The 14809-nt window shown below is 46.4% G+C and overlaps 1 protein-coding gene and 1 long non-coding RNA gene across 4 annotated transcripts in view; one reads left to right on the plus strand and one right to left on the minus strand.

Moving 5' to 3' along the window:
• The window catches only part of STARD7 (StAR related lipid transfer domain containing 7), a 34960-nt gene extending 23726 nt beyond the window's left edge, over positions 1-11234 (plus strand). For both annotated transcript variants that reach the window (XM_061592961.1, XM_061592962.1), the window contains one exon: positions 9056-11234. In XM_061592961.1, the coding sequence (XP_061448945.1) occupies positions 9056-9246 (191 nt within the window). In that variant the 3' untranslated portion in view covers positions 9247-11234. The remainder of the gene's footprint in view (positions 1-9055) is intronic.
• On the minus strand, positions 1962-7001 carry LOC133368639 (uncharacterized). Of its 2 annotated transcripts, XR_009758713.1 has the most exons (4): positions 6835-7001; positions 4833-5020; positions 4218-4466; positions 1962-3878 (listed from the first exon to the last, which is right to left on the minus strand). It is a non-coding gene; the product is annotated as an uncharacterized LOC133368639 (long non-coding RNA). The 2 variants fall into 2 exon arrangements; XR_009758712.1 differs by having other exon boundaries at positions 4833-7001.
• Positions 11235-14809: the final 3575 nt, after the last annotated feature.

Consider the following 14809-nt stretch of genomic DNA (forward strand, 5'->3'; position numbering starts at 1 on the left):
TCCAAGGTTTTTTGTTGATTTAGAACCCCTCTGGGGCAGTGGGCCTCCACGGCGGGTGATTTGCCTCCTTGCTACCTTGTTTTCAGGTAAAGCTGCTAAGCTTTTATTATCGGGGAAGGCAGTTCCAGCCCCAGCCCTTTTCAGCTGGGATTTTAACTATCCCTGGGGGAGAGACAGCCTGTCTTGAGCCTTGGCCAAGGAAGATGGATCTCTGAGTGGGGGGGGGGGACTACTTCTCAGTTCAGCAATCCCCTAGTCACCCTCGCCTCAGTGGCAGGTAGCATGCTAGACACTGCCTGAAATAGTTTCATTTACTCAACTCCCTTCTACTCAGCTGGCGGAAGGGGAAGACGCACACGTGACTCCTGCAGGAAAAAAGCGTGCCAAATCTCACCATTTAGATAAGCCCTCTACCTCTTCAGCCATGCTGGCCTGGCTTAATAAGTCCATGATGGGGGAGGCGGGGGCTTCCTTAGCCAAGCGTTGGGCCTGTGCGGACAGGAAAAAGGTTCTCAGCACTCCAGGGCATTCTGCCATGATTACTTCTCATTTTCCTCCTCCTCTTCCCCCTCTTTGGATGCCAGCCCAGATAGAAGAAGAGCAAAAGAAGCCTAAAGCCCAGAAAGATCAGCGCAAAAGATGCTCCAGTTCTGGGTTCTCGCGTGACTGCCTTTCTCTTAGACCAGACTCCTAGGGGGAGGGTGCCCCCCCGTCATCTGCTGCATCAGACTCGGAGAAGGAAGAAGGGGAACTTTCAGGGCAGGATTCCCCCATGCCATCCCCGGTGCAGAAGAGACTGTATTCTCCTATCCTATTTTGATTTCTAAGGCTATGCCCTGCCTTCAGTTAGACCCCTCCTAAGGAAACTCCTCAGGAGGGGGAACTAGAGGAAAGGGAACAGGGATCTTCAGACGTCTGTCCCAGATCAGGGGATCAGAAGGTGGCCATTCCCTTTCCAAAGTTCTTCAAGGACATTGTTAAGGAAGAATGAGATCATCCAGCCAAATCCAAAGCTCCTCATGCCCTGTCCAAAAAGCTATATGCATTTCCTGCCACGACCATAGCAACCTTTCAAGTCTCGGCCATTGACAAGCCTGTATCTGCCCTCGGGGCCAAGACAGCTATCCCCAAATCAGGATTGGATACTCTTTCAGACCAATCTTAAAATGTGCACACGAAGCATCCGCATTGGCCATGAGAGCTTCAGCAGCGAACTCTTTCCTGGCACTGGCTGTGGTAAAGTGGGCTAAAGCGCTGCTCATAGCAGTGCCTCCTGGTACCAGGCACGTCAGAGGGGTGTGTGAGGATCCTACCTCAGACCACCACCTGTGAGGTCCCACCAGTCAGGATCCTCGGTTTTATTTGTTCTCTCACCGACTCTAGCACAGATCTCGCAAGATCCCACTGCTAGGCAGCACCACCAGCCACTCCCTGTTTCACAATATCGCCTTAGGACTTCGCCTTAGCCTCCCTTCTAGTGTATTGTTACTTTGTGTCTGGGTGCACTTGCAGGCCACAACCCCCCTGTATCTTTGTGCCAATAAAGCATACAGCCCTGGGTTGCCCTGGATATTATGATACACTCTCTCTTCACCTCTGCCACCATTTGATACTGTTTCTCCACTTTGGTAATTACCCTGCCTACCGTTCTGCTCTGTGAAAGCCCCAGCCAAGGATCAGGCTTTTGGTATTTTTTATTTATTTATAAACACCAGGAAATAACAAGATTACTTTAGGAATGTTCAACAAGCGTATGGTTTCATATAGTGTCACTCTTTATGTTTCCAGTCATATATAATCTGCCTTAATACCAGCCAAATGTAATCCAACCCACAACCAACTCCAACAGAACTCCCCTTAACCAACCACCTTCTTTCTCAATATATATTTTTTATTTTTTTAGAAGAAAATAAAATACAAATAAAATACAAATGAAAAATAAAAAAAGAAAAATGCAGAAACAGACGACTTCCGATCTATCTTCGATCAGTTGTAACAGATACATATAGAGATACCTTGTTCACTGATAAATTACATAATCTCCTTTTTTCTCAATTAAATAATCTAATTAATCGTCAAATCCCAATATCACCAATTCATTTTCTGTGTCTCACAAAAAAATCAAAAAAGAATCCCAATCCTTGAGAAATGTGACTATTGTTTTTTCTCTCAATAGACACGTCAGCTTATCTATTTCTGCCAGGTCCATTAGTTTTAGTAGCCATTCTTCAATTGTTGGTAATGTTGTATCCTTCCATCTTTGCACATATAGTAATCTCGCTGCAGTAACCATATATTGAATCACTCTTCCATTATTCCTTTCCAATTGTATGTCCATCAAGCCCAACAAGAAGAGTTCTGGTTTAAATTGAATATTAATCTTTAAAATTCTCTGCATTAATTTATATATTTGACTCCAAAACGTTTTTGCTTGTTTACATGTCCACCACATGGTAGAAAGTCCCTTCCCGTTGCTTACTCAATATTTTTCATTGTTGTTTCTCCATACTATCTTTAAATCTTTCTAAACATTCTCTTGCTTTCTGTACAGTATTCATTCTGAACCACTGGTGTTTATATATAAAAATAACACCTTCCAGTTTGTCCCATCGAAATTGGATATTACTTTGTTTGAGTTTATCTGTCAAAAACATATAGTCTTTTCTCTTACACAAAATCCTGATGGGAATTTCTTTGAGCACAATTATTTCTTTATCATCCACTTGCATTTTAACAGTAAAGTGTTGCTGTAGAACAATATCTCTAGTCCTTTTTCTGACAAAGTGCACCAACACATCTCTTGAAACACTTCTCAGTCTGGCATATTGTGTGTTTATCCTATAGACTTTATCTTTCTCCAATTCAGTCATTTCTTCCTCCCATTTCAAAAAGTTTGCTATAATCTTGACCACTTTTTCTCTAATATGTTCATCCGAGTCCTCAGGAATCACCCTCAATCTCAAACAATGTTCTTTTTCTCTGAGTTCTAACAATGCCACATTATCTAAATCTTTTTCCATTTCCCTAGTTAAAACTTCAGTTTTGCTCTCTAAAATCCCCATTTTCTCAGTAACTTGTTTTACTTCCCCCACCAGTTGTTCTATTGTTTCTTTGATCTCATTAACTTCTTTTTTCATAATTATAGTCATATCCTGTTTCATTTGTTTTCTTAAGTCTGTATTCATTTTATCCATATCTTGTTTCATCTGTTCTTTTATATCTAAACTCATTTTTACCATGTTTTGTTGTAAATCACTTTTCATAGATCTCATTTCCTCCATCATTTTCTGTACCAAATCTGAAGGGCTTGACCTCTCTAGCGTATCTGCGGAGCCCCTTCTTTCAATAACCTTTTCTGCATTCTTGCCTGTGTTTCTTGTATTCATGATGTAGAAAATTTAAAGGGACAAGCCTCCCCAACTTCTTTTTTTTTTCTTGTTCTTCTGGCTCAGGCTTGTAGCTTGTAACTATCTGCCATCCAACCCAGCAAGGCAGATTTATCAGATGAAAAAACAATCTTTTTGAGTCAGAAAGTCTTCAGTTTTCAAGGATGAAAACCCCTTATCCATTACATGCTTTCTATATCCAAGTTTCTTTTAAGCTCCTTGCAATTTGAATTTAAATGAAGTCTCTTATAACCACCATTTTTCTTTGTTATTAGCACGTAAAAAAAAGTAATTCACCAAGGCTTGAATTTCAACTGACCTTCGGTAGACCTCTCTTCCAACATAAATAGCTCCAATAAAGTGATTAAGAAGGTGAGCTGTATGCGGATCTTGTGCCTAAACAAGGCTCTTTTAAGTGGTAAAGCTTGTTTGTAATCCTAGGTCTCGTTCTCCGCTCCGTTCATATTCAACTTCCGACTCCTCGATGGTCTCCTACGAACAAAAGCGTTTCAGGACACTTATGGTAAATCTCAGGCACTCTCTTTATCCAGAGAGGATCATTAGCTGCACAAAGGAATGCTCCTGAACAGCATATTTACCACTTGAAATTTCCCTGATACAGAGCTCACTCAGGGAACATTGACCCACCATGGACGCTCACCTGGAAGTCCCCAACCACCTTCTTTCTCAACTGTCATCCTCTCATTTATACCTTCAGCCACTCAAACGCTCAGCCAATCACAATACAGCATTCTCCAGCATTCTAGCCCATGTACTCCCCCCTCTCACTCACTCTACTTACCACATTTACCCTACAAAACCTGCACTTACCATATTTACAGTAATATCTACATACAGGGACATCACAGGGGGCTGCACAAATTGGGAAGAACAGCTGGATTCCTAGCAGATTCCTCCTTGGACAGCTTACAGTACTCCACATGAGCACTTGGATATGGAGTGGTAGTAAGATGAAATATCTGGCTGAAGCCGTGGGAAGTGGACCTTCACTTCAAAGCCAGCCTTGCAGCTCTGCCTTACTTGGGTAATCAACTTCTTGGCAAGTCTCTTGAGTGCCACCTGGTGGAGACCAAGGATAAAAAGGCTCTTCCTTCCGCTCCCAGGAAGGACAAGTCCCATAAGAAGACTTCACATTCCTTTCACCCCAAGGGCTATCCAACTACCTACAGGAATACTCAACAGTTCTGTGGGTCCTGGGACTCTTCCTGGAATGCTTCCCCCCAGTGCACCCATTCCACATCCTCCTCCAGTGGGGGGGGAGGCAACGAACATCATCAGAACCCCAAGCCCAGTGTCAGGACCAGATCACCCCACACCAGAACTGGCACATCACCCTCTAGAGGCATATATGGGAGTCCCTCCAGTGGTGGGGACATTTGCCTCATCAGATCCCCAACAGTTTCAATAGTCACCATGGACGCAAACCTGTATGGCTGAGGAGCAACCTGTTGCTCCAATATCGCGCAGGGGAAGTGGTCAGTGCAAGAGTGGTGCCAGTCAATCAACTGGTTGGAGCTCAGAGTGATGCGACTAGCACTCCAGGAGTTCCTACCTCTTATTTATCAGACTTGTGTGCTAGTATGCACCAACAATGTCACAGCCAAATCGCATGTCTGCAAACAAGGGGACACAAAATCAGTTCCTCTTCAGGAGAAGACCAACCTGCTGTTCCAGTGGGTGGAAAGACACTTGGCTTCCATTTTAGCCATACATGTGCAGGGGATCCTGAACACACAAGCCATTTGGCTGAGCCGGGAACAAGTCCACCAGGGACAGTGGGGATGTGTTCCTAGAGATCACTCGGCAGTGGGGGCCTTCATGCATGGACCTGTTCACCTCATCGGTGAATGCCCAACTGGACCAGTTCATGGCACAAGGCTGGGATCCACACGCTCAGGACATAGATGCCCTGTCAGCACCCTGGCCTCTGGGACTTATCTACGCCTTCCCCCCTCTACCTGTACTGTCCAGACTGCTCTGCGGAATCCGAGTTCTCCAGGCCCAGGTGATGGTGGCTCCACACTGGCCACAGAGACAGTGGTTCTCTGACCTAGTGGACCTCAGCTCCAGCCCACCGTGGTGCCTTCCCACCAGACCAGACCTCCTCTCACAAGGACCCATCTTCACCCAGACCCAGAGTGGCTCCAGCTTCACGCCTGGAGGCTGAGCCGCAGTGGCTAAGTGAAGAGGGGCTGTCGGACAGGGTTGTTTCCACCATTCTGGCATCTCACAAACAATCCACCCAGAGAATTTATGACCTTACCTGGAAGGCGTTCAACAGGTGGTATAGACGAAAACAGTTACCTGTTGCAGAATGTCACATCCACACCATTCTCGACTTCCTGCAAGAAGATCTGGACCAGGGGCTGGCCCCCAACATGCTCAAGAGACAGGCAGTGGCCCTAGGCAGTGTGTTTCTGATGGTGGGGGGCCATTCCATTTCCACTCACTCTTGAGTCAAACCCTTTCTCTGAGGGGAACCCTGCTGGCACCTCCAGTGCAACGCAGGTTTCCCTCATGGGATCTTTTGTTAGTCCTCAGAGCTCTCTCACAACATCTATTTGAACCAGCACGTTCCATACCAATCAAGGATCTCGCGCTCAAGACAGTTTTTCTTGAGGCAATCACCTCAGCTAGGAGGGTGGGGGAACTGGGGGCCCTCTCCTTCCGGGAGGAGCTGTGCATTTTCCTCCCAAACAAGGTGGTTCTTCGCCCTGACCTCATTTTTCTCCCAAGGTCAATTCCCCTTTCCACAGGAAACAGGACATCTCTTTACCCAATTTCTGGCCCAATCCAGTCCATCACAGGGAGAAGAAGTGGCACAAACCCAATGTCAGGCGGGCACTTCGGACCTACCTGGACTGTACAGAACTGTTCAGGAGGTCCGAGGCCTTGTTCATATCCTTTAAACAGGGGGCTCAGGGATTAAAGGTGTCCAGGTCCACCATCAGCTGCTGGGTGAGGGTTTGCTTGGTTAAGGCCTATCAAGCAAAAGGGAGAGCTCCCCCTCCAGGGATCATTGCACACTCAGTTCAAGGGGTTGCCATCACCATGACGCTCCACAAGGATGCCCCACTGGAGGAAATCTGCAAAACTGCCACCTGGGCTCACCTATCCACCTTCATCAAACACTACAAGGTGGGTAAGTTTGCTTCTTCTGAAGCTGCCTTCGGCAGAAGGGTTCTTCAGAAGGTGGTGGCCTAGGTTTGCTCCTACCCAAGGATGACCGAGAGGTCACTGCTCAGGTACATCCCATTCCTGTCTCCTCCATTCCTCCGCTGACCGAGAACAGAAAGTTGGACTTAGCGTGAAGTGTCCTTCTGGTCAGCGAAGAGTGGAGCAGACAGCCCACCCCGCAGCAAAACCTAGGCTGTGGAGTGGGGAGGGCACCTCTCTGGAAACCCTCAGGCGACCGCTGATCGCTCACCCTCTAGACGGAGTAGTAAGGGCCTCCTGTGTCCCTTCCTGGCTGATTTGTTAACGTTTGTTCTTATTCTATCCACTGTTCAAGTCTCAAGGTCATGTAGGTGGAGCGGCCAGCTGCTCAGTACTCTGTTTTTTACAGCTGAGTCACAAACTGGAGAAGGGGAGAAGGCTCCTCCCCCTTCTGGCCACCAACTAAACTTTTTTTATAGTGCTGACTCTGCCTCCAGGAGGGGGAGTTAACCCATTCCTGTCTGCTTAACTCTCCGCTGACCAGAAGGACTCTCCACAGTAAGTTCAACTTTCCGTTTCATGCTATATGTGTTGACCAGAGGGACTCTCTGGCAGCGGATCTGTAATACTTGCTCTGGATTCAAAAGAAGGACTCATGTTCTAAATCTGGAGGCTGAAGGGTGTTTTTACGCTGTTTTGTTGCTTGTGGTTTACTCCCCTAGGGTTCCTTTTGGGAGGAAGGGCAGGATATAAATTTAATAATAATAATCCCTGAAAAACTTACTGTCAGAGACATGGTCTGGACTATCAAGAACAGAGTACTCTTTAGTACAGCCTTTGCCAACCTGGTGCTCTCTAGAGGTTTTGGACTACAACTTACATCAGAGTTCGGAGTTGCAGTCCGAAACATCTGCAGCACACCAGATTGGCAAAGGCTGCCTTACTAAACATGGGCTGTTCAAAGACATTTGACTGGAAGGGACTGCTGTGTTCTAAAACCTGATAAACTAGGAGAAATCATTTGGTGCTAGTGTCTGCCTGACATAAGCAGCCCTTTAGAACCCCAGAAGTCCTGATTCAGCGTGATGGCTGGTAGGGCTTGATGATACTTCAGTGCTGCTGGCCAGCAGCCTTTAAACACCAAGCTTGTTTCCCTTCTGTTTTGGGAAGGAAAATTGGTCCTGCACCCCTTTTTTTTGCCTTTAACAAGAGATGTCCATGTTGAACATCTTTTGCAGTCCTGCATTGAACACTTTTAAATTCCCACTGTATACGTGGAACTGAAGACGCTGTGAGCTTTGTGGGACTTGGCTCAAGTATGCATAGGCTTTCGGTCTGAGGAGTTCACCCTCCCTCCATTTCTTAAAGCACCAAAGACATTGTGCTCTGCAGGGGCCATGGGGTGCTGTTTGCCTTCCTAGCACAGTCAGCAATGGGTGACTGATATGACCATCTTACACATGTCAGATGCTCCCATGTGCCTTCAGCAAGTCCCAGAAATAAGGACTCTGAGGATAGAAGTATGAACTTAAGTGGTGCACATTCGTTTGTTTTTACGTATTGACTAACTTCCCATATAAACATTCGCTTTATGTTTGTTCTGTGTATGATTTGTTTTTATGTAGAAGTGCAAATGATTAAGTCACATATTCATATTTTAAATAAATAAAATAAGAAATTAAACAATAATATTAAAACCAGCCAACATGAATCCCATACAGATAAAACAGCAGCAGCAATAAAAATGCACTCCAAGGTACCTCCCCTTCCCCCAAAGCTCGAGCAGAGAGGTGCATCTTCAGCCAAAGACAGAACGGCCGTTGTCATGGCGAGACATGCTCCAGAGAGGTCATTTCGGAGGCATGGGGCTACCCCTAAAAGAGCCCACCCATGGATCTCGCTGAGTGTGGGGGCGGCAAACAGGGCTTCCCAGAGAATATCTTAAACACACAGGCAGGATAATATCAGAGGAGGTATTCTTTCAAATGCTGAGGACCCAAGTCATTTAGAGCTTTCAGTACTAACAGAAGCACCTTAAATTTGTCTGGAAGACAATAGACAACCAGTATAGTTGTTTCCAAATTGGTATTATATGTGAGTGATGCTTGGTACCCACCAGCAGCCTGGTGGCCCCATTTTGCATTAGTTGCAACTTCTTGACCATTGTCAAGGGAGGCCCCATGTAGAGCACATTGCAGCGAACATAGATAACTGACCAAGCTTTCTTTGTCCAGAAATGGTCATGGTGCACCAGCTGAAACTGGGCATAGGCACATAGAGCCACTGAGGCCACGTGGGCCTCAAGTGACAAAGATGGCTCAAGGAGCACCCTGCAAAACTATGCACCTTGACCTTCCCATCCTACAGAGCCTCTGCCTGGTCTGGTTTCATGGTCCTAAACAAAGTGATGCAGACAACTCAATGTGGGCTGACTTCCCTGAGTCAGTGTCTTCCCAGTTATTCACTATTTCTCCCCCTTTCTTTCTCTCCAGGCATGCCAGACTTCCTGGAAAAGCTGCACATGGCGGCTTTGAAAGCCAAGAACATGGAAATTGAAGTGAAGGACTATATCTCCTCTGCCAAGCCCATCGCGTGTGGCAGCAAGGAGGGGAAGGCCAACATGCCCAGCCAGGAGCACAAGGGCGAAGGGACCTGCAGCCCTATTCAGATAGACTATGCTTAAAGGAGAGAGCTTCCTCACCCCCCTTCCCCAAGAGTTGGCAGCTGAAGCCTCTTCCTTCTGGGCTTGCAAGCTGGAAAGCCCAAGGAGGGAGCCTGTGGGGATGCCTTTGGAACCTTAGTCCAGCTGGTCACCTCCTGTCTCCATAACTTCTTCCACTCTCCACCTCCTGGTGCCATTTAGGAAGAGGGCACTGATGTTGGCCATTGGGAGCCAGGCTTGGCAACTCTGAAAAGCAGTTTTGTGTGGCCATTTCTGTTCTGGTGATCTTCTTTTTCCCTAGTGGGGATGCACTGGAGAAACCTCCTGTTTGTGGGGGGAATTTCCCTCCCTCCTCTCCCCCCCAACTTGGTGTTCTCCAGTGCCTTTTGGGGGTGACCCTGCAAAACATCCAGACCTCTGCTGCCTTGACCCTTCAGCAGGCATTGTGGCACACGGGCACCTGCGATGCCTGCACCAGCGTGGGAGTGAAGCCAGTTCAGCAGCCGCCACTTTCTAGGGGCAGCGTCTCTGTGCCCTTAGCAGGGCCTGGATGCTTTCTTTGGGCCCTGCGTGTGTTTCGCCTGTTTCTCTCATGCCGAAGTGCCTTTCCCCCTCTGGCGCTACTGAATGCAGCCCCTTCGGCTGCTGGAAACGGCACTGGGCCTAGTAGAGGCCAGGGATGCTCTTGTAGCGTCTCTGTTGCCTGCCAAATGAAGGACGGCTGTGTTGCTAAGCTGCTTGGTGGCTTTTTCTCCCACTTCCTTTTTGGCTTGGTTATGTTCAACTGCTACTGAGTTACTTGCTTACAGTTCTACTTGGGGTTATTTTGACTCCTTTTGTCAAACGAATGGTATTAACGCAAGTTCTGCCTTGACTTTTTGGAAAGGGAAAAGGCAGCCTGGTGGGCCCTGGGATGTCTCATTGCTGGTTGTTCACGGCAGAGCCAGGAGGTGCCTCTGTCAGTTAATTGATCTTCGTCTCTGCCACTGGATTTGGAGAGGCCTCTGTTGGCTGTGGACTTGTCTGTAATTGGTCTCCTGGGTGATGGGGAGGGAATTGTGTTTCCTTTATGGGACTCATGAAGAGAGCTGGAATGCTCGACTTGTGCGTGTATGTTTCACAGAGGGGAGTGTCTAACATGCTTTTTTCTTGGTGCGAACAGCTTTAAAACTTTCTTTAAAAGTAGATAAAAAATATAAAGTTGAACAGCTTATAACACAAACTGCTTGAGTTTCAGGGGAGGGGGTAGAGTTGAAGCCCAGTGCATGCATCCGTTGTAGCTGTTCTAAGATATTTTTTTTCAAATCTGATCATTGGTGTGGTTTTCTTCCATAACCCACAATGTACAAGTGTGTGAGCTTCAGCCAAGTTCTTTGTTGATGGTGCCCTCAGATTGCTGGGGGGTAGAGATAACATTCCAACATGCCTGCTACACAGGCCTTGTGCGTTCCATGTGAAGTGAAGGAGTGTGTCCATGTTCTCCTTCCAAAGATGTGCCCACATAAATTGAGTTGTCTTGAAGCAGATCACCGATGAGCACCCATGATTCCTCCTTCTGTAGGGAGAGGGTTGTGCTCCCTGCACTGTCCTCAAATAACGCAAGGCAGAATGAATCGTAAGTGATACTCGATGTTGTGTATAATTAACCTCAGAGAACCACTTCTGTGCCAGTGAAAAATTGGGTGCATCCCTCACCCTCTTGTTTGTGAGTTTAAGCATCTGATGCTTTTATAATAAGTTTCACTTGGAAAAGAAGAAGCGAGACTCCCAGGTTGGGTTGGGCAGACATAGGGCTAAAACAAGGAAGCACCTCTCCTTAGCAGCCGTGGGTTGCAGGGGCCTCTATCTGTGGGATGGGGAAGGATGGAATTGTGCATGAAGACCCCTTTGGTCTCATCCTGGGGCCAGCGAGGCCTGTTACGCATGGCTACTGATGGACTTCCTTGTGCTTTTAATTAAAGCTAGTGTTTTTACAGAACCAAACCTCTAATAAAAGTAACCGATTGGTATGACAGCCTCATGAGTCGATCTTTTTGGTGCCGCCTGTCTCTCAAAATTGAAGGATTAAATAAAAAGGCAACACTCCTTTCCTTGGTTATGGGGCATCCCCTCCTAATAGGCCTGCATGTATTCCATAATTTTTAAAGATTAGAGCTGTGTACTGGAGCAATTCAAATGTTGTGATGAGAAAATGTTAATTAAGCAAATTTACAATTAAGCTATTCACAGTTTTATATTCTGGCTTTGCCCGCCATGGGGAGAGGTCAGGAGCTATAGGAGTTACTGAAGCCCTGTTAACCCTTGTTAACTAACAGTAACAGTAGCGTTCAGCTGTCAAAGGACTAGATTTAGAATCCTCAGTTCCAAGCCAACACACAACACTTATAAAAGATAATTTATTTGAACGTAAATGAGTTGGTATTTACAAAAGAGAGCAGTGGTTTGTTTCCTTAAAGATAATCCCCCACGGATGGGTTACATGAGGCACATTGGCATGGCAAAAGGGGAGAGGTTCAATTCAGGCAGGAATACAACAAAAGTCTGTCTAAGCTAAGATCCTATACGTACAATAGAGTGAACCCTATTCCTCCAGTAGAACAGCCAGGTTCACAAACTGCTTTCTCTGTCGTATGTCAGCGAGTCAAGGTAGATGGAAAAAGGGAACTCTCTTGGAAGTTTATCCTTTTTTATGGAGTTTAACAGTCGCCAAAGAGGGGGGAAAAGCAAACAGTCATCTCCCACCTCTGCAGGGGTCTACTCCTTCGAAGCCTTTGAAGATAAGGGACTTATCTGGCCTCAGGGGTTCTGATCTACACACCCCTTCTTCCTGACTTCTAATCCCAGGAAGCTGATAAGGAATAACAGCTAGGGATCAGTTACATCCCCTTGCCCAGGTTGCAGATTGCCTGCCTGACACTGAGCTGCGGATCTCCTGCAGTAGGGAGTCCTAGGTAACCATGGGCTCCCAGAATACTTTCTGGTGGCCCATTCCAGCTTGACCAAAGTTAGCTATTCTTGACATCATGATAATGAATCAGACCACTGGTCCATGTAGCTCATTATTGTCTGCACCATTCATTCACTGGCGATCACTTGTGACCGAGTAAGATTGCCTTCCAGGGTAAGGTCTTTAACGATGGGTCCGTAAGTGACTGTGGAGGCCAATTCTGGATCCACACAGCCTCCCACAGTGAGGACATAGGTTTCCAGATGGAAGATGGTCACGAAGAGGATTTGCTTTACGTGCCTTCCACTTAGGTCATTTGTCCCTTTCACCCTGTACTCGTGCTTCTTCAAAGTCCACAGCACCTTTGATAATGGCTGACCTCCAATTGGGATGCTCATGGGCCAAGACTTCCCAGTTCTCGATGTTCATGTTACATTTTTTTTAGATTAGCTTTGAGAACATCTTTAAACCTCTTTTGCTGTCCACTGATATTCCGTTTTCCATCCTTAAGTTGGGAGTAAAGTAGCTGCTTTGGAAGATGGTGATCAGGCATTCGAACAACATGGCCGGTCCAGTGAAGTTGATGTTGGAGGATCATTGTTTCAACACTGGTGGTCTCTACCTGGAGTTTCCACCAGGGACTGAACCTGGGACTTTCTGCAAGCAAGGCAGATAGATGTTCTACCATTCAGCCATGGCCTTTTTGCATAGGCCTCACCCATGGCCATCCAAACCAGCCAGCAGCTCTGCACAAGTTGATGAAGTGTATGTGGCCTGTTTCTATTTTCTAAAAGTCCATTGGCTGGCTTTAAATAGCTGTCATTTACGCCTTTTGAATTGCCAGGATGTTCCTATGAGCCTTTCCCCCCAGGGCCAAATATGCTCTCTTCATTGCGTACATGGAAATCAGGCTCCCTGTTCAGGACTGGAAGCTTTTGCAGTGAAATCCTGGGATGTGCATGAAATACTAGCTCTTGCAGATTGTAGCTACCACCTTTGTGTATATTTGGGGTGTGTGTGTGTGTGTGTGTTAACTGTTAATAGACCATAAACTGGCAGAACTAGGATGCGATAACATTCTTGAAAAGAATGAGCCACATGTTCAGGCCAATCAGGCAAGCAATATGAGAAAGGGTACTGTGGATTACCAGGTGCTGGGGCAATTTGGGGACAGCCAGAAAATGGCCGGCTGAACAAGATGAGCTTTTAACCTTGTGTGGTTATTCTTCATACATTAGCATCCTGGAGAAAGCATAAAGACTTTTCCCATAAAGTTGCATATTTTTGCAACAGATAGCACTTCCTGTGAAAGTCACTAGTTAACTATCGGCAGTTTATGCTGCATTTGTGTTGACCTGCAGATGCTTTTCCACTTCATCCCCATTCTGTGTGTTTCCTGTACGCTACATATGCACCATACAGTTAAAGCACTGCTATTCCACTTTATACAGTTGTGGCTTCCCCCAAAGAATCCTGGGAAGTATAGTTTGATAAGGGTGCTGGGAGCTGTTGTTGTTATGTGCCTTCAAGTCGATCACGACTTATGGTGACCCTATGAATCAGCGACCTCCAAGAGCATCTGTCGTGAACCACCCTGTTCAGATCTTGTAAGTCCAGGTCTGTGGCTTCCTTTATGGAATCAATCCATCTCTTGCTTGGCCTTACGAGACCTCTTTTCTCCTTACAGAGTTACAGTTTTCAGAGTGGTTTTACGATCAGTTTGTCTTCCCAGGGATCTCTGGAAATTGTAGCTCCATGAGGGCCTCATAGCACCTCTCAGCACCCTCAGCAATCTACACTTCCCAAAATATTTTGAGGAAAGCCATGATTGTTCAAGTGGAATAGCAGTGCTGAATGCAGCCTTACTGTTGCTGTTTCATCTCTTTGCCACTAGGTGGCAGCATGCAATCACATAACAAGGATTCTCTTGCTGGGTAAGACTTTGGAAACCGGAAATATGGAGATTCCATCTCCAGTCTGTAAACTTTAGTTAGCACCTCTTTCTGTGTGAGGTGGGTTTATGGAGCATAATCTAGGTCATTTTGAAACCTAGGTCTGTGTAGTGCTTTCACATGTCTTGGGAATCTTGTAGGGCAGCATCAAGGAAGAGGGTTATTTTGAACTCTTTGGCCCTGACAAGGGCACCCAAAGTGCTTTGTAATGCACTTGTATATGTGTGTGAAGAACTTCACTTGTATCAGTGTTGCTAGATTTATGGAGTTGTGGGTAATGGCATGGAGAACAGAACAAAGAGACGCAGAGTTTCTCCAGATGATACCAGCTGAAGTATGGAACCACAAAGGTCCTCTGCAAAGCAAGCTTCCCATCATAGCCCCATATCCTCCCACGAGCACGAATTAAGCCTTGTTCTAAATCCCCTAGAACTTAAGGTTTAATTCATCAGTTGGCAGAACTGAATGTATCACTTTGGCTCTGGAGTGAGTGTAGCACTCCACAAAGTGGACTGCATCACTTTGGCTTGGGGGAGGGGCTGAAGCTCCTTGGACAGCTCCTTGAAAGTTCAGACTAAAACCTGGAATGGATTCCGCTGCCCCATTGACACGCAGTCACCAGCTGCCACTCATGAATGAGTAAATATTCTCTGGCTTCCCCACTAAAAAGAACTGGCTGTTTATA

The sequence above is a fragment of the Rhineura floridana genome, chromosome 12, assembly GCF_030035675.1.
Source record: "Rhineura floridana isolate rRhiFlo1 chromosome 12, rRhiFlo1.hap2, whole genome shotgun sequence".
NCBI lineage: Eukaryota > Metazoa > Chordata > Lepidosauria > Squamata > Rhineuridae > Rhineura > Rhineura floridana.